General features: G+C 43.1%; 2 protein-coding genes across 2 annotated transcripts in view; one reads left to right on the forward strand and one right to left on the reverse strand.

Annotated features, from left to right (window-relative positions):
- The window catches only part of SYN3 (synapsin III), a 290187-nt gene that overhangs the window by 125315 nt on the left and 137602 nt on the right, over window positions 1-27270 (forward strand). The gene's annotated exons all lie outside the window — the stretch shown is intronic.
- TIMP3 (TIMP metallopeptidase inhibitor 3) overlaps window positions 1-27270 on the reverse strand; it is a 50158-nt gene that overhangs the window by 12653 nt on the left and 10235 nt on the right. Inside the window, exon 2 of the mRNA XM_032786146.1 lies at window positions 2232-2314. Within this exon, the coding sequence (XP_032642037.1) occupies window positions 2232-2314 (83 nt within the window). The remainder of the gene's footprint in view (window positions 1-2231; window positions 2315-27270) is intronic.

A 27270-nucleotide genomic window follows, 5' to 3' on the forward strand; every position in this document is an offset into this window, starting at 1 on the left:
GTTGGTAGAGAAGGCAGAAGTTAACTGCCCTTACCATGTCTGGTGGGAAAGTTATTGTTCACTTACTCTATGATTCCAAGATCAGGCACTTAATACCTGAAATCTGTCTGTGCGCCTGAAGACGGAGAGCGCAGTGAAGGACTAGAATAGCAGGAGATGCTATTCGGGAGGTGAATGAGGGTCATGGGCTGCAGCATGCAGATGCTGAATAGCGCTGGCAGTGAGATACACAGGTAGAGCTGGGGGGTGGCAAAGCAGGACTGGCACAGCAGAGTGCTGCTGCTGAAGACTGAGGTGCTTGCCAAAGGGAGGGGTGTGGCTGCACTGTCTCACGCTAGCCAATGTTATCAGTCATTTCCTTTCATGCGCACAAAATTCACAGACATTTTTCAAAGCAAAGCTTAAGCAAATACATAAGCCCAACACTTCACACCCTCTTACGTGAAGTGCAAAAATTCCACTCCAAGGAAAAAGCCCTGCTAAGGCTGACTTTGGCAACATGTGAGGCTTTGTGATAGCTTATGAAAAAAGGCTTTATGTCTCCTCCTTGCAGCTTTGTTGCTTAGCTATAAACTGCCTTATAAAGAGAGTTACTGTTACAAGGCAGGCACATTTTCCTGAACCTTTACTTTGTCTAATATGTTTCAGATTTCTGCAACAGCTGCCAAGGCCTTTTCATTCCTTTTCTTTTATAAAAGACATAAACCAGTCTTATGACTGGAATGCTGCAGCCAAGAAAAACAAACTAGGGCTGATTTTTTAACATTACATAACAAGCGGTCAGCTGGCCAAAAAAAAAAAAAAAAAGTCAAAAGCAACAGGTTAAGTTAAATCTGTCTGGGCTATAAGTAGGACTGCAGGTTCATCATGGTGCAGAAAAGGTTATGGGTACCATTTCTGTTTGTCTGTGACTTCCTGCAGTGAGGCTCTAGGTGGGTCACCTTCTTGGTGCAGAGGGAAGGCTTTAGGGGGTGAGTCTGCCTCTGACTTGCCCCACAGTGTTGGCTCCTGTGTCCCACGGGGCTAAGCCCAGTTCCCTGCTTTGGGTGTTACAACATGGCATCTGGAGTCACAGCACCACTTACTCAAATGTGATCCAATCACCCATCCCTCCCCAAATTGTGGCAGAGGGGCAGCATGACCCAATCTGAGGGAGCGGTGCTTTGGCCCCATGCGCTAGGCCACAGCACCTGCACTGGGAAGCTGGTGGTCCTGCCTTGGGGTACACAGAAGCTGCCCATGGCAAGTGCGGGGTGGGCTTACTCTTCAGAGCCCTGCTCTCCTCCTGAGGCCTTATGCTCTGGGTGCCGGGTGGGCTTACGCTTCAGGGCCCTGCTCTCCTCCTGAGGCCTTATGCTCTGGGTGCCGGGACACAGGCTGTTGCTGTAAGTAGTCAGTGCCCCCTCTTTTGTCAAGACATTTTTAATTAAAAAAAAACAAAAAAAAACAATCCATCCCAGAGCAGTCACTAAACCTATGAGTTTGACTAAAATTTCCTATTAGGCTTGATAAACAATGCCATGACAAAACTGCAGTTATAGTTATATAGCTTGGCACAGGGGGATGTGTGGGTGGATGGGCTAGAACTGGAAGCCTCGGGACTGGTAATGAAATGTATCTCTCGTCACCCATTTAAATCTAGCCCAAGCTGAAAGTGTCTGAAAGCTACTCTCCCTAAGGTGCTGAGTGGTCTTTGTGAAGCATGTTTGCTTTCTCAGTCTGGCTCATACTGGACAAGTATCCATATGGTAACTACCACCATTCTAACTGACATGTTTGTTGGCGGTCTCAACAGAGAAGCCAAGACAAGAAGAGGCTGAATGACCTATCCCCAGACAAGCAGTCCCTCTAGAACAGAGCTGAAGCTTATTGGTAGGGCCACATAGAGAAGCCTGCACTTCCGCTGCCTACACTGTATCTGCTGGGGATAAACAGGACTTCAGTATCCAGAGCTGTCACTCCGGCATCTTCACCACCATAAGTGTTAGGAATAAAGGAAAACCCTAAATACTCAGCATTCTGTGGTAGGCATGTCAGTCAGTCAGTCTCTCTCTCTCATATTCTGTAAATTGTTGACCACACTCCACTCCCATTAATCACTATGGATGTTGAAGGTGCTCAGTAACTAGCAGGACTGGACCGTAAAAGCAGCCAGTGTTAGTGATCAGCAAGTAACTAGAATTGCCTTGGAAGCTAAACCTAGCATGAGGCGCCTACACACACACCCCTACCTTCATCTGCTTGACGGTGTATCGCATCGTTCCAAAAGGTCCATCTTTCATGAGCTTCTTCCCCACCACTTTGGCTCGGATGACTGTAATGAGAGAAGAAAACAACATGGATATTGGGACAATAACATTTCATGGACTCTAATCCAGATTTTAGATTAGACACTTCAATTCAGCAAAGGCACATGAGTGGATGATATTGTAAAATAAAAATATGATAAATCCCAGGACAAATAAACTCCAGATTTATTCTGTATCCGATACACAAATACTTGCTTTTACCCTGCACGTATGCACATTAAGAAATGTCTTTTTGATTCACAAGGGTTCAGCTGAGTTACCAAAGGCCACTGGGTGCCTTCTGACTATTAATGAAATACTTTCCCTTCAAAGAAAGGATCCAGACCCCTGTTAGGAGACATGGAACCACTGAGCTAAACTGAGCCTGGTGCCTATGCCACTGGCAAGAACCTGGTGCAGAAGTTCTACCATGAGAGGTTTCAGCTGCACAAAGTGGCCTTAACTACTCCTCTGCCACTGTACAGGGACCAGCACAGCCTAGAAAGTGGGTGCATGGGCCAGGGAGGGAGTCATGCACCAGGGAATGTGATTTGGCACATCCCCTGAGCAGCCTTCACTGGTGGGGTTTATATTGAGGCCTGGCTGCAAACAAAAGAGAACAGTCCTCCTTTGGGATGAATACTCACTCAAGGTGTAGTTTAGAACTGCTAGCACTCATAAATCTGGCCCAGTAATTATACCTGTCCAATTCAAATCATTTGCTGATGGGGGCTTCTCACAAAATAAACTTGGATATGAAAGTGCTTTGGCTACTTGCAAGAAATCCTAGCTATATATGCTCAGCCCCTATGGTCAGTCATTCAGGGGACCATATTTTGTGATGTCAACAATGGTGGTGTCATTTAATGAGAGAAAATCATCCCCAAGCAGAGGGCAAGAACAAAGCCTACATATGCTTTAAAGTCCACTTAAATCCTCAAAATAGGAATAAAGTCAGACCTTAGGGCTGCACAACCTTTGCACTGAGCCCATCGGAGTGAATTTCACTCTGAATGTCTCAAGGAGGAAGGGGCAGAAGGGCGTTCAGCAAATAACTGTCCATTTTTTCAAATTAATTTATTTCTGGTCCTTAATACTGCTCTTGGAGCTCCCAGTCGCTGTGAAGCCACAGCACATAGGTTTGTGATGTCAAATATACCAGGGACTCCACTGGAGCTGTAATAAATTGGGCACTCCCAGGTCACCCTGTTTTTAATGTGTATTAAAAATAACATTAATCTGCATCTGCAGGGGTATCTCCATCACTTCAGTGAAGTTCCTTTTGTTTGGAATATCTCAGAGCAATGCATACTGGGTATCCATAGTGATTGAGAGCAATCTCAGGACCTTGAAATCAGTTTTGTAAGTTTTCAAATTAGTTTACAGTCAATTATTAGCAGAATGTCCTCCTGCTCTTTGATATTTGGGGCATTCAGTAAATAAACTACCATTATCTTTTTTAGAAAAAAGTTTGCAGGTCACCTTCAAGTTTCGGCAAGACACCAAAGATTAGAGAGCAAGAGAAAGGCCAGAAGGAATTATTCATCTAATGCTCACTGCCCTAGAACAATTGTATCATGTCATCCAAGCCGCAGAAGTGGTTTAATCTTTACCATGGCAGAAAAAATGAGCTCAGAGATGCCCGGTCCTGGGAAGGCTAAAGATTATCACTTGTCTTCTCCACTCCCCAAAGAGACCATTGAGTTTTTTAAAAATTGACCACAATCAATAATATTTTCAGTACTAAAATTAGATCTGAAAAAAACCTATGAAAAAGTCTTATTTTTAGTATATTAAGCTTTTCATTATGAAGAATCATTCAAACAGCTTCAGCAATCCCTAAATAATCCAAAAGAGACTACATTCTCATCCAGGCAGTGGTATAGTGAAGTATTTTCTGAAATAAAGTTTTGGGTTTTTGTTATTCTATAGTGTTTGGGCAAACAGACATTGGGGCCAGATCTGCAGCTACTGTGTATCAGCATAAGTCCATTGAAGACAAGCTGAAGAGCTGGCCCAACGTTGTCAATGTCTGATATTCCAGCAACCAAAAAGGACTGTATATATATTCCATTTACTTTGACCTTGCTAAAGTTCTGAAATTGACTCCTTGGACTGGGAGGAGGGTTTACTTCTTTCAGAGAAATTCAGTACAACCTTTATGTACTGGTAAATGAATGCACACCATGGGAAATGCTTCATTTAAACAGGGAAACTGTTACTTTGCTAAAAGGAAAAATCCTGCTGACCAACCTGGTGATTTAAAGGCCTGATAAATTTTGAGTGATGGAGGATTTCAATGGAATTTTGAAATGCAAGCTGTTTTTTGACACATCCTAACAGCTTCTAGAGCTGTTAAGTTTTTAAGTAACATGTTTTAAAGAAGAACAGGCTCACGGTTGTTAGCAATTTTTCCTCTTTTTTAAAAAAAATATTATTTTGTATTACAGTAACTCATAGAAACAGCAATCAGAATCAAGGCCCCATGGTGCTAGGTGCTTCATGAACATAGAGCAAAAGATGGCCCTGCCTGGAAGAGCGTACAGTCTAATTCAGATAAGTAGCAACAAGTTGGTGTAATAACCAGCTAGAAGGAATGGGGAAGTGATGCAATAAAAAAAATCAGGTGTTTACTGTATTGCCAATGACCAGAGCAAACAGAAGTCCCTAGCAGCCATCTACCTAGCTATTATCAGTTGGCAGCTCCCTTAGGTCTCAGGACAGAAGTATTTTGAAGAGGAACATGAAGGAAGAGAAGGTAGTGGCTTTATGGACTAGTTCACAGAGGGTGTTCTGTGCAGAAGATATGGAATGGAAGAAAGCTTGTGGATTTTATTTCTATTATGACAGTATCTAAGAACCCCCAGTCAAGTATCAGGGTCTCATTATGCCAGGGATTCTATATACAAGTGACAAAGAAGAGGGAACCCCTCTGAGGAAAAGACAACAGATGGATGAGAAAAACAGGGACGAGGAGGGTTAGGACTATAAAAGAAACAAGGTATATCATAGGAGAAATGGGAAAACAAGTGATGGAGACCAGCAGAAGCATAGTGGTGCAGGGGACAAAACTTACAACTCCCTTTTCTGCAGGGAGAACCACGTTTTCAAGGCTTTAAAGGTAAGCACTAGAAACTTATAATAGAATGCACTGGACAAAGAGAAGCCTGTGGATGGAGTCAGAAAATGGGGTGATAGGATCAGAATAACAAGCCAGGCAAATGGATGATTTAGGAAGCAACATTCTGAATGGGCCTGAGAGGAGTGTCAAGACCAGGACTCTGGTGAGAGCTATTTCACAGAAAGCATGAGACAGAGTAGAGGGTACCAAAGATGAGAGTTGGAGGCAATGGCTGTAGATTGCATATAAAATAAGTTTAAAGGGAGAAGGAAGATAGGACAGTAGTTGCAGAGGGTCAAAGGTATGGGCTTTGTTTTATTTTTAGGATTGGGGAATCCACAGAGTTTTTTAGGTTTATGACTAAATTTCCCTTCAAAAGTCCAGGAGACAGTGGTGAAAACTGGTCCAAAAAAAATTCACCTGTTCAATGTCTGACTTTGGATTCAAAGTCTTTCCCCATCAGTTAGAGCAGGATCTGGCTTGGTCTTTGCCAGTTACAAACTGCCCCACCCAAAAGAGTTAAGCAAAAGAGCATCATCCTAACAAACCAAATGAAAAATGCAATAATTTCCAGTACAGACACTAAACCCCTGGGGGCCCAATTCTGCACTGGTTTTGAGCCCCAGGCAATCACATTGATTTCAATGAGGTTGTCTGGGGCATTAGTCAGTGCAAAATTAGGCCATGGTCTTTAAAGAGTTTCTCTTTGAGATCGTGCCTGTGTGCGTGCAGACAGTGTACATCTAAAGGCATGGCCTAGTATTTACTAGTGTTGTGCTCTTTGTCTCTTGTGTGATGTCAGGGCTGCGCTCCAGTATTGGAAACAGGATGAAAGTCAAAGAGAAAGAGGTCAATTTATCTGACAGATGAACACAAATAGTCTTTTCCTGTATCAGAGGGGTAGCCGTGTTAATCTGGATCTGTAAAAAGTGACAAAGAGTCCTGTGGGACCTTATAGACTAACAGACGTATTGGAGCATAAGCTTTCGTGGGTGAATACTCACTTCATCAGATGCAGGTCATGCATCTGATGAAGTGAGTATTCACCCACGAAAGTCTTTTCCTGTATCCCACCCAAAAGAGGTTTGAGGGCTTCTCTCTCTCCTCTACTTCAAAGAACTTTTTGTTGTTATCAGGGCTACTACAGCCAGTCTTTTCAAATACATTCTATAGAAGATAAGAAGGTTCCACTAGTACCAATTCAAAATACCAGTAACTTATTTGTGAACTTATTCGTGAACTCTTTTGCAAATGTGTTTTTATTTTCTTGTATTGCCAGAAATAGATGAACTCATAGCAAAAAAAAGAAAAAAGAAAAAAATCAGCAAAACAGTAGTTCATACTTAGATCTGACTCTCTTGAAAGTGATACAGATTTGGTGATGAATGCCCTTGAGGATTTTAAATATCTTTAAGGAGTTGGGTGGTTTTCCAACTTCCACCATTTTTTCTGTGAGCCCCTAAAAATCAGAATAAGAACTTCTTGGGCATCAGAAGTTAACAAGAATGAGCACAAATTCCTGCAGGGTTATGTGAATTCCATCAGGTATCATTGACGGAGCTAGCATACAATGAAGGAAGTAAACAAGAGAGGGCCACGTTGAATTCTGCTGCATATTAAGATATTGTGAATAGGGACAAGAAATCAGTGTTTGCTAATAAAGGATAAAAATAGTAGTGAAACCTCACATTACTGAAGGGACCTGAACACAATGAAAAGGCAGGGAGAGGGAGGTTAAACACTATTTAAGATTCCAAATCAAGAACATGTTTATACTTAGGTGACAGACAAATTCAGGTTCTGACAAAACAGATGAAAATCAGTTCTTTCTTCCCAAACCTCAGTTTCCTTAGCAACAGTTTAACTGGAAGCACTTAATGTAATGCAAAGACTTCATAAAAAAGGCTGGCTTTGATTTAGGCACCAGTCAACAAATTTACCAAAGAATTAGAGAATCCAGAACTATGGTCTTTCTAAGTAAAAGTATGTCTCCCCTTACAGCCGGGATGTGTAATTCCCACCTTGGGTAGATGTACACACACACTACTTCTACTCAAGCTAGCATGTAAAAACAGCAGTGTGGTTGCAGTGGTATGGGCTAGATGCCAGAGTCCATGCCCACCTGACCCCTAGGAACACACTTGGTCAGCTAACTCAAACTACTGCCCATCCTGCCATGGCCACATTGATATTTTTAGGTGACAGCTCAAGCACAGCTAGCGTGTGTATGTCTATTCTAGTTGGGGATGATCCCTCCTAGCTGCTGTGTAGATGTAGCCTAAGTGAAAGAGGGTCCCACTTTCAATTAATGCAATCATGATGAACAATCAGAGTGATTCACTAGCTCGATTAATGGTCCTTTGTGCCTCTCCTCCCTGCTCTTAAGGCTTTTATTCCACAGTGGGGTCAGACAGCAGTAATTCCAACTAACTCATCTTGATCAAAACCATGAAAAACAAAACACACTAGTCTGGGCTCCAGTGAATGGGTAGAATCCTCCTTACTCCAAGGCAGCCAGCCTCCTGTCTCCCAAGCAGCAACCCTTATATAGTTTCCCTGTTTCTCTGCCAGAGAACCTGATTGGCCTGCAGCCTCAGACTCCATCTCATTATCTTCCACTGAGCACCTGTGCAGGCCAAAGGAAAAGTCATGCTCTTTGCCAGGGACCAGATATGTTCTGAGTCTACTCCTATCTTCGCTGGTACTAAAATCCTGCTCCCAGAGACCAGACTGCTGTATCTGCCGAGTAACTGCATGAGGGCTGGAATGGGAGGGAATCCTCCTATCCAGGCTGCTGAATGGGAGTGGAGCTGCTCTGCAGTTGTGGCTCCAGCTGAATGGTCTCACCTGTGTGGATCCTCCAGACCTAGCCTGTCCCGATACCCTCCTTCTGAGAGCATGTTGTAAGTCTCCCCAGAGTTGGGCTCTGTGCTATGGATTTGTAGCCCTTTCCAGTTTCACCAAATCCTGCCCTTTCCCCACACTCTGAGAATCTCCACTAGCTTTATTGGCAGAAAACCCCTTCCCACCTGGGTAAAGGGTACAGAATGTGTCCCTTACTGATTCAGGACCTTAAAAATAAGCTAAACATTGTCTGTCTTCCCTACTAATTTTTAAAGTATTATGTTCTATAAAGCACCTGAAGTCAACAGTATTTCTGCAGCAAATTAAATCCAAGATATCTAAAGAAGCACATTTACTTGTGGAGACTCCTATTTTAATCAACAAAATGCATGCTAACCAGCAAAAGGTGCAGTGAGCACTCCCCCTGAACTCTCCCTTTCTCCCTGGAGTCCTATTACAATCCTGCTGTTGCCGATGGGAAACTTTATCCCACACAAGTGGTCACCAAAATAGCTGCATATTTTTAAACCACAGACCCTTTGAAATGGGGCCTATAAAAATACTCCGATCCGAGATGAATGTTTCTCAGTACTTTGGGGTTTCAGGTTGGGTCATTTTGTGGGATTTGGGCGGTTGGCAAAGTCTCATGAGTGTTTCATAATTATTTATGTGAAGCTAAATTAGATGGGGATATAAATCTTTGATAAGATAAGCATGGCAGCCACACTGATTCAAAAAGAACCCAATGGACTGACTCTCAAATCTGATGTTCATTTCCTTTAAAATGTATTTGGGGGCGGGGGGAGAGAAGTATTTAGTTGTGGTTCTGTACAAATAATTTTTACAAATCCTACTCTTCATGTGGGCTCTGGAAATTTATATAGCATGTATGCCAAATAAGGACAAGAGCATATTTATATCTTTTTTGCTTTGGTGTGTGTGTTTTAAAAAATGAGTAAATTTAGTGCTTAGGAAAGCACAGAACTGATAGCAGCATAACACTATGCAGACATCCCCCCCTTTCTATTCCCGAAGCATCCACAATGTGGTAGGCACTGCCTGCCCACACATACCCTGCTCTATGGGACTGATCCAAACCTTTCCCTTGACTTCAACAGACACCAGGGCCGCCGAGAGTGGGTTCGGGCCCCAGTGATAAAAAATTTTCAGGCCCCCCCAGCAAGGGTGGACCGGCTAAACAGGGCCAACGAAGCTGAGCCCCAGGCCCCCTTCCGGACTGCTGGGCCCTGGTAATTTGTACTTGCTCCCCCCGCCTCTCTTTGGCCCTGGTAGATACTGGATTAGGCCCTAAGTAAGCAAGCAACATAGGAAGAGCATAAGGGAAGTGAGAGAATCCAGACAGGTTTGGTTTATTTGGTTACATAAATATGCATCAGTTCTAGCCAACCACTCCTTGATCTATCCATTATTAGTTAACCAATTCCTTGAAGAAGTCACAGAAGCAGTGGGTCTTCAGGTGAGATTTGAGGTAGTAGAGGACAGTGGCCTCACAAGTCAGATCATGAAGGGCAGCATAGAAAACCAGGCACAGACAGCTGTGAGAGAACTGGACAATTGGTAGATGAAGGCTAGCATCATTTGCAGGGCTGAGGTGGTGATGTGACACAAGAGGACTTGTAATTATTCTATGGTGACATGCATGCACACACCAGCTAAACCACACACATATGGCATGGATAAGAGAACTCTTACTCCTATCTGAAAAACAAAGGCCTCTACTGCTTTTGCTAAAGTGGAATTCCCATTAGCTGTCAGTAATATTAAGGTCTGTAGCCTTTTTTGTAGGCCAGCAACATTAATCAGAGGACAGCGGTGCTTACTGTCCAGTGCATTGGAAGCTCTATCAATGTTAATCTGCAGAACTCACTGTCATCCGAGTCCCAGAGTCTTCTCACCAGAGAGTACTAGTTGTCACAAAGGTGTAGGGTTTTTCCTTTTACATGGGGGCAGACCCTATTAGGGACAGGAATTAATCCCAAACCCATTTCACTTGTGACCCAGTAATCAAAGACTGATCAAGATAGCAACTCCGAGGCTTTTCATTTCGGTTCCAAGGATTTCATTTATCAGTGTGTCATTTTGGCTATTTTTAAGTTGATCTGGTTCAGATACAAAATCCACAGTGTATCTGCAGTAATGGGAACAGAGGTGACAAGATGTTTTCCAAGTTGCCATGATGTACAGATTGCACAATGCCCTGTAGTCAGCTGAGTGAGTAGAATGGATTAGAAGCAGAATCTGGCTAACACCGGAGCAGCCTCTAGAAAATGCCATGGGACAACAGAGACTGAGCCACAAGCTGGGGATAATGAACCAAAATCTGAGAGGAAACACACACAATTCTGGACGCATTCATGTGGGATAACAAGGGATGCATGGGGAAGAGAGTGTCTAATTGTTCATCCACAGGCAAAAGCAGTCAAAGCAAAAGATGTGGGATCAGCAATGGGGCAAAGAAATTATACCCCAACAACATCACTGACTGGATCAGAGCCTAGCCAAGCAAAAATGTATTTGCCTCCAAGAGCAGGATAGACTTGAAGGGGCAGCTTTTACTCATTCTATATTTACCTTTTACTGAAACAGAGGCTTTCTACCAAGGGTATTCGTACCTTCCTTTTCTGCCACCCATTCTTGCTTAGATGTGCACGTGAGGGTTTGTGGGGAACTGACCAATGGCTGCATCCTGCAGGGCCTAAACAGCTGAAGTGTCTACAGCTCATGGCACACTTCACATGCTACCAAGAATCTGAGAAGTTTAATGTACAATAGCAGTCACAAGGACCTCCTTGGGGGGGAGTCACTCACACTGCTTTCTAGGGCTGAGTAAACACTGATGATCATCCTTGCAACAGACTCGCTCTGTCTCATGGGGTGCATTCTTTTCCACACCCCTCAGGCTGATCCGTTAGTAATTAAACCAGCGGGGCTGACTTCCTGCATCACTGAGGAGCACAACTATGGGCCAACCATGACTCTTTCACAAGATGCTCTTGCCCAGTTTTATTTAGGCTCTTGGAAGGCTTCACTAAACTGCCTGAGGGCTAAGTGGGTAGGGTGGGGTGGAGGATTCCTTTGCAGGAGAGAAAAGTAGCAGTAACCCACTACTTCCCCAGTAAAGCCAAAGGTGGGGTTAAATATCGTGAGGACTCCAGCAAGAGATGGGAAAATAATGTTTACTCTCCCTTTGGTTTTTTTGCCTTAATTTGCGTGTACCAGAGTAAAAACCACCTCCTCGTATCATCACTTCAATAAGTGAATTAAAATGAGAGGGTTCTTCACAAATTTGTATGGGGGGGGAGGGTAAAGTGGCGGGCATGAGAGAATACTGAAGAAGGAAACTCCTTTTTTATCTACCCCCTCCCACCAAAGCCACTACAGTTCACCAACCTAGCCTTCCCGTTCCCCTGGAACTAGCCATTGCCAGAAGAGCTGCTACACAGCACCATGAAGAGGGGAGGTGGGGAGGCACGGAGAATAAGCACATGTCCTCCACATTGCTGCCAGGGAATGGGAGACCTACATGTTGCTCTCTTGCCCCTTCGACCACCCATATCTGAGCACCTGCCATCTGAAAAATCTGGCATCTCATGTGAGGCACCCAAAACCACAGTCACTTTTGAAAATATAGGACTTTCTTGTAATGATTAGAATGGACATTGCACCTTCACCCACTGAGCATGGAGAGGAGATTATATTTTGTAACTAGCTGTCATGACTCCATCTCTGTTAATGCCATGTCTCCCATATACCGGTTCAGGTGTTACAGAAGAATAATAGTATGGCATTTGTGTGAGCACTTTATGCCTTGCTGTAACCTAAGGTGTGCACCTGCTATAGATTTAAGTCAGATAGATGCAGTGCAAGCATTGCAGTTTACGATTTACAGTAGTTCAGCAAACTGGCTGCATACTAAGGAACTCCACAGATTAGACCAGAGGTTCTCAAACTGGGAATCGTAACCTTTTTATGTGAGGGTTTGCGGGCTGCAGCCTCCATCTCAAACCCCACTTCACCTTCAGCTTTTAGAATAGTGTTAAATATTTTAAGTGTTTTAATTTATAAGGGGGGGTTGCCCTCAGAGGCTTACTGTGTGAAAGGAGTCATCAGTACAAAAGTTTGAGAATCACTGGATTAGACACATTGACTGTATTAACGGAGGCAGTGGACCAGATATTGCTGCCAAACCTACAGACAGAAGAGGGTGCCTGGCTCACTGGGATTCCATCCTCCAGGTTGGAATGAGTGAGATATTTGCCACTCATGTCCTAATGTCACCAGGTGTGGGGCAAAAGTTGCTTCATGCTGACAGAGATCTCTGAGGAGAACTTGAGTCTGCCTGGGGACAAATGCAGACACCACTCCTGGACACATTCCTCTAGAGCTGGATGGAAAATTTTGACTAAACCATGCAAGCTTGAGGGGGAAAAGAAAAACAATTAAAAAAAGTCCATCCCGTCCAACACCCTATCCCCGTCTTCCAGCCAGATCTAACACATTCTCTAATGGTCGCCACCCTGTGGTTCTAAATCCTAGCCCCATCTGGCATGTGTCAAGGCTGTTTGAGGTAGCTTGAAAGAGAGACAGTCATGCACTGTATCTCTGGGGAAAGGGGGCGCCCAATTAAATGGCTTCATATGGGGGCCCTCATCTGTTTGCTATCGACTGTAGTTGGCCAGGTCTGGTTCAGTTCTCTTACTGCTAAATATTAACCAGGTTTGTCATCTCCTTTTATTCTGCAAATCTCCCCTCTGCTAGAATTCATTTGTTCCAATGGGCTATAATGTCCTGGCTTCCTACAATGAGGAAGAGAATAGGGCAATGCACCTCTTTCCGGAGAGACTATAATAGTTCCAGGCACCATGTGGCTTCAACTAGTTATAAAGCACAACCAGGGGACACATAGCAGGACCAAGAATTTAAGCAGCAAAATTGCAGACAGCAACTGGAGTAAACATGGTTGTGTTGGGGTCCCCCATCTAGGTTAATGAATGGAAGAGTATATTATTTGTACTGTGTGGTAGCATATGGGAGGCCCAATTGTCCCTCATCACAGAGGCCACATGACATCTGATGGCCTCATATATATCATTAGCTGTCTGTATTGGAAATATGAGTGTAGAAAATGTTATTTATTAAATTAGTAGGACACCATTTTTAAGGTTCCTGCACTAGTAACAGTTTTACATCCCTCGTGTTGTTTCTCACCCTAGATCCCACACGGGCTTCTACACTTTGAAACATTAGCAGTGGGAATGGAGAAAGAGGCAAGAACTTTGCTGGAAAATATTGAGCAGCCTCTGATCTAGACGTACTGTTCAGGTCCCCATAAACAATTTTAAAAACTCCTAAATTCCCCATAATAGTCCTCTCTGCCTAATTCCTAACATCCATCTTCACACCTGTGTTTCCCATCACCCAGAGTTACTTTAAATAAATAAATAATTGTAATTATTTGTAACTTGAATCTTTAAAGCACTTTACATAGATGGTTTGCTTTGTGTCAAAAGAATGGTCAGGGACATTTGCAGGAAACACCTTGCAGAACGCACACAGCAAAGCTAAAGGAAGAAAAAAAAGTCCTGCAAAAACATGCAAGGTCCATTGTTAACACTTTGGCTGATGTAAGAGTGGGTCTTAGCTAAAGAGAGGGCAGGCAGGATGGAGACAATCATTGGAAATGGCACATGAAGCAGTTGTTTGAATCATAAGAATTCTACACATCATTAGTGATTCCCAGCTTCTGTCAGCAAAGCATTCTGGGCTGACCATAGATTTAATTAGATTGGCACGTGGGCTGCAGGGTAAGTGTGCCTACAGCTTGGAGAGGCCCTTAGCAGAGGGAAGCACTGAAGGCACCTCTTCCGTCTAGCTTTTGGAGGCGAGGGAGAGTACATAACGGGAGGGGGTGGCAGGAAGCACATTTTCACCTAAAATAATTTGTGGACTAGGCTGGTTTGCAGTAAAGCTCAAGAGGGTGGGACAAGCCACAGAGTTAAAAGCAAGGAATGAAAATGGGGTATATGGAGGGGAGTGCCTTGGGAACAGAGTGGGAAGGTGCCCTCACTTCTCCAAAGGATTAACTCAGCAGAGTGCCTATTGACTCATCTTGTCTGGCTGGCAATTGCCAAAGAGGGAAGATTTGCTTTCAGTGGAGGCTAGTGATATTGGAAGATGGGTTGGCAAAACCAACACAAAAAAGCATTTCCAGGGTCAATTTACAGTCATGCCTAAAAATAACTGGTGTGTGACTCAAAATTGGTCCAGCAGGGCTTCCTCTTGAGGCACTTCCACAGCTTGCTTTTGGGCCACATGGGTTCTGAGTTTAAGGTTTATTAACCCCTCCCCCAATTCTGGAAGCAGTGGTAGGATGTAGGGCAGCACATGCCGAATTTGAGAAGTTAAGTCTTTGACAGACAAGCTGTCCTTTCTTACAGCTTTTCTGAATGGTTAGGAGGGAGCCAGGGCTCTAAGTGTTCAATTTGGGGAGTATGGCAGAGCCGTGCAGAGACCCATTAGGGGCAAATTGAAACCATGTGTGGTTTTAATGAAATGAGGAGCTGGTGCGCAGGGCTGATTGCAGCAGGAACATTTATTGCCTGGCTGGAATGTGCATCTGGCATTGATCGTTTCCCCAGCCATGAAGTGAGCAGTAATGTGGAAAGCAAACTGGAGCTTATAAAGAAAGATGAATTTTCTAATGAAGTGCAATTTGGGCAACAGCCTTTGTAAGGAGAAAACCTTTTTTTTTTTTTTCTTTTTTGTTCAATATGATTATTAGTAAAAAGTTAATGGGTTGACACTGATTTTGTACTCTCTGGTGACCACAGCCCGGAGCTGAATGTCATGAAGACTGGCATGGCAGCTAAAGAGATGGGCAATAATCTGGGCGCCTGCAACCACACTGGGCCCCGTCCCATCTAACTTCCCTTAGTAAACTTAGTCCTGTGATTTCCAGGGAGTGTTTGCAGTATTATTGAACTGAGTAAGGGGGAGCAGAATTAGTCCCAAGATACAAAATGCAACACCAGATCACACTGAAACCTTTGAAGCACAGCCTTTGGATAATGCTGAGCCAAACAGAGGATGATTGTTCTGCTGGCAGCTGGCCCTCTTGCTATTACAGAGGATGTGACGAGTAAGCCATTATCTTGCAATTGTGTCTGGCTTTGACAAAGCGTGGTAAGAAGCCCTATACACCTATTTTCTGGGGCATGTGTAGCTAGGTATGTAGAGGCTGCTCACAAATATCTGTGTAAGAGCCATGAAATTTCCTCTCAGCCACAGTGCCACATTCACACAGATCTTGGAATCTTAGGCCCTAATAGAGGATGTTGGTTCATGTCTTGCTCTTAACACTGAGAAATTAAAACTGTGATTGGAAAGGCAAATCTAGATGAGGTGAACAGACTGGCAGGAACTTGTTCATGAGTTACTGTATCTCTTTCTCTGATATGGTGTTGCAAATAACTACACCTTAATTATATTTTTCGAACAGCTAAATAAAAATTCCTGAGCAAGATCTGCCCTTTCCTACTTCCCCTAATTTACAGTGAATCTCCAAACATACTGGGTGCTGAAATCTAAATGGCCCAAAACACGCACAAGAAGGAGGAGAGAGTCTGGCTTGGAAATGTCTGGGAAATGTTTCTATTGGATAGAGAATTACAGGTTTCAGAGTAGTAGCCGTGTTAGTCTGTATCCGCAAAAAGAACGGAGTACTTGTGGCACCTTAGAGACTAACAAATTATTTCAGCATGAGCTTTCGTGAGCTACAGCTCATTCTTCGGATGCACAGAATGGAACACACAGACAGGAGATATTTATAATACAGAGAACATGAAAGGTGAAGTATGCAAACACGGAAGAGTCTATCAATTGAGATGAGCTATCATCAGGCAGGAGAAAAAAAACAAAAGAACCTTTTGAAGTGATAATTAGAATACCCATAGAAGGTGTGAGGAGAACTTAACATAGGGAAATAGATTCAATTAGTGTAATGACCCAACCATTCCCAGTCTCTGTTTAAGCCTGAATTAATTGTATCTAATTTGCATATTAATTCGAGTTCAGCAGTCTCTCTCTGGAGTCTGTTTTTGAAGTTTTTTTGTTGCAAAACTGCCACCTTCAGGTCTGTCACTGAGTGGTTAGAGAGGCTGAAGTGTTCTCCCACTGGTTTTTGAATGTTATGATTCCTGATGTCAGATTTGTGTCCATTTATTTAGAAGAATTACAGCAGCCCTAATGATCTATAAGACTTTACAAAAAGGGAGAGTCGAAAGCTCCATGCTTTGGACGCTACTTATTCACTGACACGTAAGAGGACTCTCCTTTCTCAAGCACCTCGCCCAACTGGGACAGGTGCCAGCATTTTATGACAAGATAGGCCTCTATTGATCACATGTTTTACACACATTTTTGCACGTAGGAGCTAGAGTGTAAGAGCTGTTTGGAAACATGTATAGATTTCAAGGGTACTGGGTGCGCCTACAAATTCCTTCCTGCATTAGAAAACCTGCTTACGCTGATAGACTAAGCAGCTGTCCAAGCCAAAAGGGACATATATATTTAACCAGGTCCCAAACTACATGTGCTATTCTGCTTTTTATATTTGCACTGGACCTGAGAATAACCTACTATCAGGCCTGCTTTTTAGGGAAGCTGAAATTGTATGCAGACATGCCTTCTTGGGAGAAGCCTGTGTCTTTTCTTTAACCTATCATATTTTGCTGTGAGCTATTCAAGTGCTGGCAGTTATGTGCTGGAGGAAGCAGCGTATCTATAAACATAATCGTGTCCATGACACACTTTACACTGATAGCGAGCTTTGAGAAATGTATTAATTTGGCATATTATTTATGAATGTGTCAATAGTCAAATCTCAGTTAGCTAGTCCATGTTTGTCCTCAAAAAGGTATGAAACGGAGAGTGGGACTGGAATGTCCATGACACAGTGAATCAAAACACATGAAGTGTCTAAGAAGATATGCCCACCCCTGGTTATTTGTTTATGTAGTAGAGAGAAATATTGTCCACTCTAGCTTTAGACACAGGACTTTCAGACTAGAAAACTATTGAAGCAAAGGGGATGAAGATAGGCAGGGATGCAGCAGCTTTGTTTTGTGAACAAGTTCTGGTGGGAGATGCAATACTGAAAGTCCTGAGGAAGGACTGGCCAAAGATGCCTTAATATTTTCAACCCTTTAGAAATACATCCTGGATAGAGAAACTGAAGCTCTTTCGCTTGTGATGTTTCATGCGAATATTTAATCAAAATTTTCAAATCTGTGAAAATTTCAACTAGCTTTAATAAGAATGTATTTCTGTAAGTTATTTGCCACTATTGTGGTACGCTCATACACATGCACATCCAAATATTACTAATACAGTATTGTTGAGAGGGTTCTTTGCTACACTTGTATTACGTCAGTGAGCACAGCAAACCCACCTTCCGCAGACTGTATTGACTTGCTCTATACAACAACAGTTTAGAAATCCAAGTCTAAACCACAGGATTTTCTTCCCACTCCATGTGGTCAATCTCTTCATACGAAGCCTCCCTCCTTAGGCCAAACAGATCCAGCTGAGATTTGCTCAGTGACCTACCTACCAGTCAAAAAGGACCCCTATGCTAAAGAAATTGACAAGCTCTTTGAGTAACTCTTGACATAAACTTCCACTGGGCTCTGACTTTGTCAAGAAGAGTCTACTTTCTAGTACCAGCTGCCTATGTCCCTTATTCATCCCCTTAACACACATAGTAAGTCAGCGCAGCAGTAGCTATTACTGAAACTCAGTGGCTGAGGTTACATGTTGTAAGGTCGATTAACTTTCTGGGCACTGTGTTTCTGAATGTTTACAGGCCAGGGTAATAATTTGTAGGGAGCAGATCAAGCCTGACTGTTTCCTTCTTGTCCAAGTCTCCCGAAGCGTGACACAACAAGACCACTTGGGCAAAATAACGAACACAAACCTCCTCCCAGAGCCAGGGTTTCATGGCCTCAGTACATATTGCACCTGGTTCACAGGTGACTAGAAGCTTAAACATTGAAAGAGAGCTAATGGAAACATATGAGGAAATACCTCGTCTCAGTCCACTGCCATCAGCACAGAGACAGTTGTTTGTTCACTAATGGAGCAAAACCAAGGTGAAGTGCCCATTGCCAAGGACTAGAAACAAATGAGGATGTTTGGGGAAGGACATTTGTATTATACAAAATTCTCAGCATTCAGAGAGACTAAGCTATAAATCTCAGGGGGGATGATATTCTAGAATTTCTCATGAAGTATGAGACAGCAGGTAACCTGTTCAGAGTTAGCTGGCTTCCAGAATAGGAGGCTATTCTTGTTAGACCATAAAAAGTAAAATCAGTAGAAGAGTTTCCTAACAAAACTTATCCTCTTAGAAAGTGTGATTTTGTCCAAATTTTCTAAGGAAAAGAATCTATATCTGAAAAAAAAAATGGATTGTCCATTGAGAAAATTGAAACAAGAATTTTCATTCTGCATCTGTATTTCCACATAAAATGTCATTTGACGTGTAAATGGTGGTTTGAAACTAAATGTTTGTTTCAAATTAACTCTTCACTTCAAATCCACATTTTGAAATGTTTCATTTCAACATTTCTGAATTGACTTTTTCAGAACATTTTGTTCTTCAAACAACATCAATAAAGAGAATCAGGCCCACTTTTTCCCCCTGATTTTTCACTGGTGATGAGAACCCACAAGTCATATTTAAATCAATGGGATCTGCAGGTGCCCAGCATCTTTGAATATCAGACAGCTAGTGGCTTCTATAGGTAAGGACAACCCTGAGTTTACCAAACTCATTGCCCCTTGTGATCCAAGTAGGATTTGAACTAAAGTGTCTTAGAATGAAACACTAATCCTTTAATTTAGTGCATCACTGATGTTGTAAGCAAGTCAGCTCTGTGACAAATTTCTTCCCACTCTCTTTTTGCGGCGAAATCAATCCCAAGATCTTGAAAGACAGAGAGTTCTGCTTTACTGGAGGTGGTAAAGGGCCTATTCAAACTCTAATGAAGTCAATGGAGATCTTTCCATTAACTTTAATTGGGGTGGGATCAGCCCCAAGTAAGTAGTGGTGGAATCTCAAGACATGAGGCCACAGCAGCTGCCTCCAACCTTCCAGAAGAAAATAGGGAAGGTTACTCTGCAGCTGTGTCCCCTAAGTGGCCTCTCTCCAAAGACTTATTACAAGTAGGGGGCAGGGGAAGGAGGAATTTTAATAAACCAGTTTTTTAAAAAGGGCATGTAGGCCACTGCGCAGCAGTTCTTTCAGTCCTACTCAGCCAGGGGTCATGGCTGTGATGCTTGGACACCCTGAGGGCACGGGAAAAGTCTTCTGGTTGTTTTCACATCTCGTTCACAGCATAAGAGGGAAAACAGCTTTTGGGTTAATTAACACTGCGAACAGACAGTGAGACAGACACTGTTGTCATCACCAGTTCAAGAAGTCATCCGGGTCATCAGTGAGCTATGACATTAAGGCGCATGCACACGAGGCACACTTCCAACCTAGGATTCTCCACAGTCCAATGCTGAGCACTTTCCATTGTCTCAGGGGAAGTTTCTCAAGGTCATGACTGCTGAACCACTGAGCGGCTGCAAGTAGGACGAGGAGCTAAGGGTATTCACTCTAACTAGTGTTTGTACACCCCCTTTGGGACTAGTTGATTTTACACTTCATGCATTGCCTCAGATAAGCAGCATGGTCTATTTCCCTAAAGTAAGCCAGAGTTTGGTGGGTCAAGTTCTAATCCTGGCTCTGCTACTGATGAGCTACATGGCTTTAGGCCTTGTCTACACTATGGGGGACAGGGAGAGATCGATCTAAGTTACCAACTTCAGCTATGTGAATAACATAGCTGAAGTCGACGTACTTGGATCTACTTACCATGGGGTCAACACTACGCGATGTCGACTGGAGACGTTTTCCTGTCAACTCCCCTTGCGCTTCTCGTTCAGGTGGAGTACGGGTGAGCAATCAGTGGTTGATTTTGCGGTCTAAGACCTGCTAAATCGACTGCTGATGCACTGATCACCACATGTCAAACCCCCCGGTTAGTGTAGACAAGGCCTAAAGTCAAGCAATGCATCAGTAGCAGAGAAACTGTACCTCAGTTTCTAAAATGGGGTTGATGCTGCACACTATTACCCACTACAACTACACCTGGAAGGAAATGCAAAGCACATTAATGGAAAGAAAAGAAAGGATATTCACATAATTTAAAAATCCACCTTTTCCACGTGACCCTCTGAAGCCCAAGATATTGCAGTCATAAGGGACATGAGTCTAGGACAAACATCAGTCTAGAATATGGGCGAACCCCACTCCCCCCGCCACACACACACAAAGTAGTTCACAAAAAGAGTCTCCAATACAGATTATGGTTTCCTAAATGCTGCAGTGCTCAGTAACTCTCTTATTAGAGTTCTGTGAAGATGCACCAAGGAAGTAAGAAGCGTGGTGAGAATTGGTTAATGTTTACAAAGCCCTTTGAAAATGTAAAGCACTATGGAAGAATTACTGTTTCTACAATAAGGAGACTGACATCGTCCTTTTCCTGCCAAATGCAGTGACTGTTTTTAAGTTTTAAAGCCAAAATGGGAATGAGGGCTGCCTTATAGGGGGATCACAATAAAATATAGTTCCTCTTTACTGACGTAGAAATACACACACACTCCCACTCGCTCTTGCTGTGCCAAAGGCAGGTGCAGTGCATGCAGCTCATGAATGCATGTTTTCATTTAAGCATCTGTTCTCTGCCAGGAGAAATAACCCCAGGAATGCAAAGATCTGATTCGATTTTCATACTGTGAAAGCACTGCAGACCCCTGCATTCAGTGTCTGGAGATACCACTGAATTTGACTGTGTTCACACCAATACAGCAGTTGATTAGGACGGTACTCATTTTAAAAAATAATGCTACGGCCCATCCTTGTGATTCAGAAATGACACAGTGTAAATTAGAGTTTGGGTCCTGAGCTGAATCCAAACCTACTTGGTCATAGTAAGAATGGTCACTTTGAGCAAGGCCTGAGGTTGGTGGTGGAGAAAAGCAAACAGAGGGAGCAAGGAAATGGGCAGATAATGGAGGTTTAGTTCCATACAGGAGCCTGCATTGACTTATCTGTAATAAATGTATTGCCCAAGGAAAGCCTAAATGGGCTGAGTGTAACCCTGTAGGAAACTTTGCTGACCTGTCATCCTCCCACCTGAGAGCTAGGCAATAGCTTTTGGGGGCAGGGACTATCATTGTGTATATGTTTGTACATTGTCTAGCACACTGGGATTCTGGCCTGGTTGTCCTCTAAGCACTACTGCAATATAAACATTTGCTAATAACTGTAGTCAAACTCTTATTGCTAGGCAGTGTATATAGGTGAGGAGATGGTTCCCTGGGAGGAATCCTGTTAGGTATTGACTTTATTCAGAGTTGAAGAATGGATTTTTAGCCTGTGCAAGGATATGGTCCTATCAGGTATCCCCAACCCCACCGCCCCTCATGCGATCCCTTCCTGTTTACTATCCTGTACGTCCATGACATAGCCAGCCAAGGTCAAGATGTATGTAATCGCTGTTGCCAAGATTAGAGAAGAAGAACTCTGAATGGCAGAGAGAACAAAGCTTGCGTCAGTAGCCCCAAACTGCCAGACTTCACAGAGGACAAACAGGAAAATGTCCCTGTGCGGTTATTGAGGGATGAAGGAAGCAGAGAGCCAACGCTTCCCCAAGCAGTACCACTCTGAACAAACATCAGTGCTGGAGGAAATCAATGTCAGTGGAGAGAGCAAACATAGGAAGGAACTTATTGATCTGAACACTTTCCGACAACAGCAAGATAAGCACACAGGCTTTGGCTGATACCTGCTGTACTACTGCATTTCAAATGGGTCATGAAACAGGATGGATTGAAGGGGTGGGAACTGGCCAATAAGAGCTGCTACACAGTTTGTTATGCCATTTGCCTTCCAATGTGCAGAAAAGAGCGGTCTGTTGGTATGGGCAAGCTCTGTAACCAACTAGAACCTAGGCTCAGACCCTCCAAAGTATTTAGGCTCTGAATGTCCACTGATTTCAATGGAAGTTAGGAGCTGAAATACCTCTGAGAAGCTGGGCCCTAGTCCATAAAGACAGATACAGCTCTGTCTGGAATACAACGCTTCCCTTCTTGCATATAGGTTGAGATTAGGTGGTTTGATTTTTCATCCCAGCCGTATCAAGCCATGTGTCCTAGAAAGGCATCCGCAAGTTTTCATAACACTGGGCGTGATAATCTAATGACCTTACAGCTGGGGGGAGGAGGGAGAACATCGGAGAACTTGTAACATCACAATGAGCCATTCATCTGCCATGGTGCAGTCAGGTACATTCCAGGAGGTACAGAAGCTTGTGTCTCAGTGGTTGTTAATCATGCAATTGAAATACTCAGTATGCAATGCCACTTTGGAAGACTCTTGCTCAATCTAATTCAGCATGTTCTATGAATACTATCCCTTGCCCAGAAGTCTTACAATCTAAAAGAAAGAGCAGACCACAGTGCTCTGGGTAACTTCAGATGACAAAAACTGTGTGTGTGTGTGTGTGTGTGTGTGTACACACGTGTACACCCAGTGATAAAACAGTCAATGTGGGGAGGGAAAAAAATTGAAAGGAACCTAGAAACTCATGCTCCAATGCCTAAACCAATCTCCGTTTGTGATTAGGATGAGAATTTTAAGGGGGATAGGGCAGACTATTCCACCTCTACCTTTTGTGGGGGTACTGTTGCTGGCCTCTGTCAGATAGGACTTGATGAGATGGACCATTTATCTGATCCTATCTGGTATTTCCTATCGTCTGTGTGTCTTAAGCTGAAGTGGTATTATACTGATATGAGCTATCATTTGTTAGTCTCTTAGCTAATCTAGCTTCTATCCCAGTTTATAATATTCTATTAAAAAAAACACCCTACATTAAAAGAATACTGTCAAGATTTCCAATTCAAGCACTCGGAATTAGGAAATGCCTGCATTAAAGTTGCCCGTAATAACTAAGTTCTGCCCCTTGTTCATATAGATTGGTATCTTTAGTTACTTGATCAGATACTATTTTTTCCCACATGACCCCTTCTAGAGTGCCTTCTAGTTGAAAATGTCAACATGCTTTACAAACATTAATGAATTTGCCTTGTAAGGGAAGCAAATATTATTCCCATTTTATGGATAACAAAACTGAGGCACGGAAGTTATTCCAGAGCCTTGTTCTCTAGCAAATCACAGGTCTGCCCATAAAATGGAACATCATGGTCTCACCCACCTTTCCAAACTGCTACAGAACTTAGAGAAAGAAAAAGCCTTATTATTAATAAGTTATTAGGTTGTCTTACCCATTCCCCTCTTCCTGATCAAGATAACCACCTACTTGGTTAAAAACCTGGAAATAAAAGAGGTAAAGAGATCAAATAAAATCTCCTTTTCATCTTAATCCACCAAGAAAATACCCTAGGAAGACCTTAATCCCCTATCTCCTCAAAACAACAAAAACTGGTGCTGTACTTTAAGTTTATGAAAGTAAAATATGGAGCTTAAAAAACTAGTCCTTTCCTTAAATTCAGCAGCCTTCTGCAAGGCAACGGCTCTAGCACAGGTACAGCTTCCTCTGACTTTCCTCACTGCTGTTGGTTTGTGATTTGGCCTTTGGGATTTTAAATTAACACGCTGTCTTTGGTGGTTACTAGAGTTCTGTGTCTTTCCCTCCCTACCCTATTCAGAGATGCAAGAGTCCAGACCCTAGCAGCAGGCCCAAGCAGAGCACCTGCTTATCACGTCAGACCTTACACTGTCTGCAGCTCTGTTCCCATCTCACTTACCAGGACTCCCTCTGTTCTTGATCCTCTCAGACAAGGTCAATATTACAAGCACAGCTCTGGAGACCTTTTGCCCATATTGCAGCCCTAAGGAACCACCTACTTATTTCCTGTTCCCTTGGGCTGCTTTTCTTCACTACCCTGATTAAAAGTTATCATTACCACAGCTCTTGTACTTTTCCAGGCAGCGTGACCCTTGACTATCCTTTCTCCTTTCTTCCTGAGCCCCCTGCCCTCCCCCACCTCCATGTGGTTTAACCAGCTTTCAGCCAAAGCCACAAGGCATGCTCTTTGTTATTACTCATTTATTCAAGAGAGTTGTTTACCCAGGAACAGGTCCAAAGGCACGTACAATGAATAGAGAGGCCACGTCAGTCTCATAGAATTCTCTCCATTCTGTCACCTTCTGCATGGAAATTTAAAGCAGGGGACCCAATGACCTCACGGTTCACAAGACCTGGCCTAGAGGCTGTTTTATCCTGTCGACTTAGTCCCCTTTAATCTGAAATGTGCATATCTCCAGGCCTCTGGCACGGAGAGAGGGTATTTATAGCAGTGTCAGAAGAGGAGGCAGGAAGTAGGAAATTGGGATGGGAGCTTGGAAAGGGTATAAAGGGCTAAGCCATGCCACCTGCCTGGAATTCATTCCTTGGGGGGAAGGTAAAGTTAAGGAGAAATGTCACAGGAAACGGGTGGTTTAACCCAGATATCCGCTGGCTCTCTAGCCCTCTACCTGCTGTCTTTCAAAACCCCAGTCACTTCCTCTCTTCCAAAGTCAGATGTAAGTTTTTTTTCCCCCATCCCATGGTTTTTCTGTCCTGCCACAGGCCAGTCTGCTTCTCCCTGCTGTTTTAACCGTTTATACGCTATGACTGAAATCTGCTAAGTAAAGGGAAAACTATGCTAGTTACACCAGATCCAGCAAGTTAGACAAGCCCAAAGATTAAATCTACATCAATAGAGTGGGATTCTTGTTAGTTTCCAAAGCTCATGTCATTCATTGTGCATGGGGGATTGTATTTGATTTCAGAACAGCTGCTCCAGTGCTCATTTATTCAGAATTAACATAGATAATGTCAACAGCCTCTCCCCAGCAGGCAACACTACAACTACATCCAACAGCAGGGAATGAACTGGTAAAGAGAAACAGATGTGGCTGTCCCAGCAGTCAAACCATAGGGCAATGTGTGAGAGTCAAAGTTCAGGTCTTTCACTCCGAGCCAGCAGGACCTTGAGGCACTTGGGGAAAGGAGACACCCTTCTGTCCTATACGATACTGTAGGGGTTTTGGCATAGCCAGAGAAAGGGATGTAACAACATGGCACCTTTGTGCAGCTGCACCTTGTTGTGGTAATTTACACCTGCACAAAGGGAGTGTAAAATGCTACTTGCAACTGTATAAGGCATTAGAAAATTGGGCTTTTCGGTGGTGGGGAGGAAAGAATAAAAAAGGGAAAATTTGATAGGAGAAGGCGGGGCACCCTGCTCTCTTTTTTTTCCCCAAAATAATCTGGTTTCAAACTCCTTACTATCTCACTCAAGACAGTTAAGTCCAAATCAGACTGCGAAGAGTTGCAAAGGGATCTCACAAAACTGGTTAACAAAATGGCAGATGAAATTCAATGTTGATAAATGCAAAGTAATACACATCAGAAAACATAATTCCAGCTATATATATCAAATGATAGGATCTAAATTAGCTGTTACCACTCAGGAAAGAGATCTTGGAGTCACTGTGGATAGTTCTCTGAAAACATCTGCTCAATGTGCAACAGCAGTCAAAAAAGCAAACAGAATGTTAGGATGCATTAGAAAAGGGAGAGATAGTAAAACAGTAAATATCATAATGCCACTTTATAAATCCGTGGTATGCCCACACCTGGAATAACGTGTGCAGATCTGGTTCCCCTGCATCTCAAAAAAAGATATATTCAGATTGGAAAAGGTGCCAAGAAGGGCAACAAACATGATTAAGTATCAGAGGTGTAGCCGTGTTAGTCTGGATCTGTAAAAGCAGCAATCCGATGAAGTGGGTATTCACCCACGAGAGCTCATGCTCCAAGACGTCTGTTAGTCTATAAGGTGAAACATGATTAAGGGTACGGAACAGCTTCTGTATGAGCAGAGATTTAAAAGACTGGAACTTTTCACCTTGGGAAAGAGATGATGAGGCGATATGATAAAGGTCTATAAAATCATGAATGATGAGGAAAAAGTGAATAGGGAAGTGTTATTTATTCTTCCACATAACACAAGAACCAGGGGTCACCCAATAAAATTGATAGGTAGCAGATTTAAAACAAACAAAAGGAAGTTCTTCTTCCTTGCAGGAGATGTTGTGAAGGCCGAAAGTACCAGTGGGTTCAAAAAAGAATTAGAGAAGTTCATGGAGTGTAGGTCCATGTGGTTATTAGCCAAGATGGTCAGGGATGCAACCTCATGTTCTGGGTGTTCCTAGCCTCTGACTGCTAGAAGTTGGTTGTGGAAGACAGGGGGTGGATAACTCAATAATTGCCCTATTCTATTCATTCCCTCTGAAGCATCTGGCATTAGCCACTGTTAGAAGACAGGATACTGGGCTAGATGAACCTTTGGTCTGACCCAGTATGGCCATTCTTATGTTCTAAGGACTAATAAGAATTAAAGGAGTAAAGGGAGACCCCTTTACAGATTGCTTTACAGTGAACTGATTATTAAAGAAAAGCAATTAACATTATCTAGAATTAACATTTTTGACCAGATCCACATCCAGGAGCCTGCTGGGCAAGGAGATTTCTACTTGTTGCACTCATTCCAGTATTTCCTGGCTGCAATGTTTTATCCCTTGAATACTTTGAAACAGCATGTTAGTTCTTTCAATCCAGTGCACCTACCATTCAGTCAGTACTATTTTCAAATAGGATGATCCAGCTGGAAAAACAAAATTAAGTTATTTCCCTCCCCCAGCATTTCTTAAATGATTATTCAGAAGAACTTAATGCTCAAAGAGATGGAAGAATAGCACTGGCTAGAACCCAAATATGATAATAGAGGTAGACACTGTGCAATCTCGGGCCACACAGAGCCCTGCTACTCCAAGTCCTAAACTGAGAGAGAATGCCAATTATGAAGAGATGTGAG

Source organism: Chelonoidis abingdonii, chromosome 1 (genome assembly GCF_003597395.2).
Source record: "Chelonoidis abingdonii isolate Lonesome George chromosome 1, CheloAbing_2.0, whole genome shotgun sequence".
NCBI lineage: Eukaryota > Metazoa > Chordata > Testudines > Testudinidae > Chelonoidis > Chelonoidis abingdonii.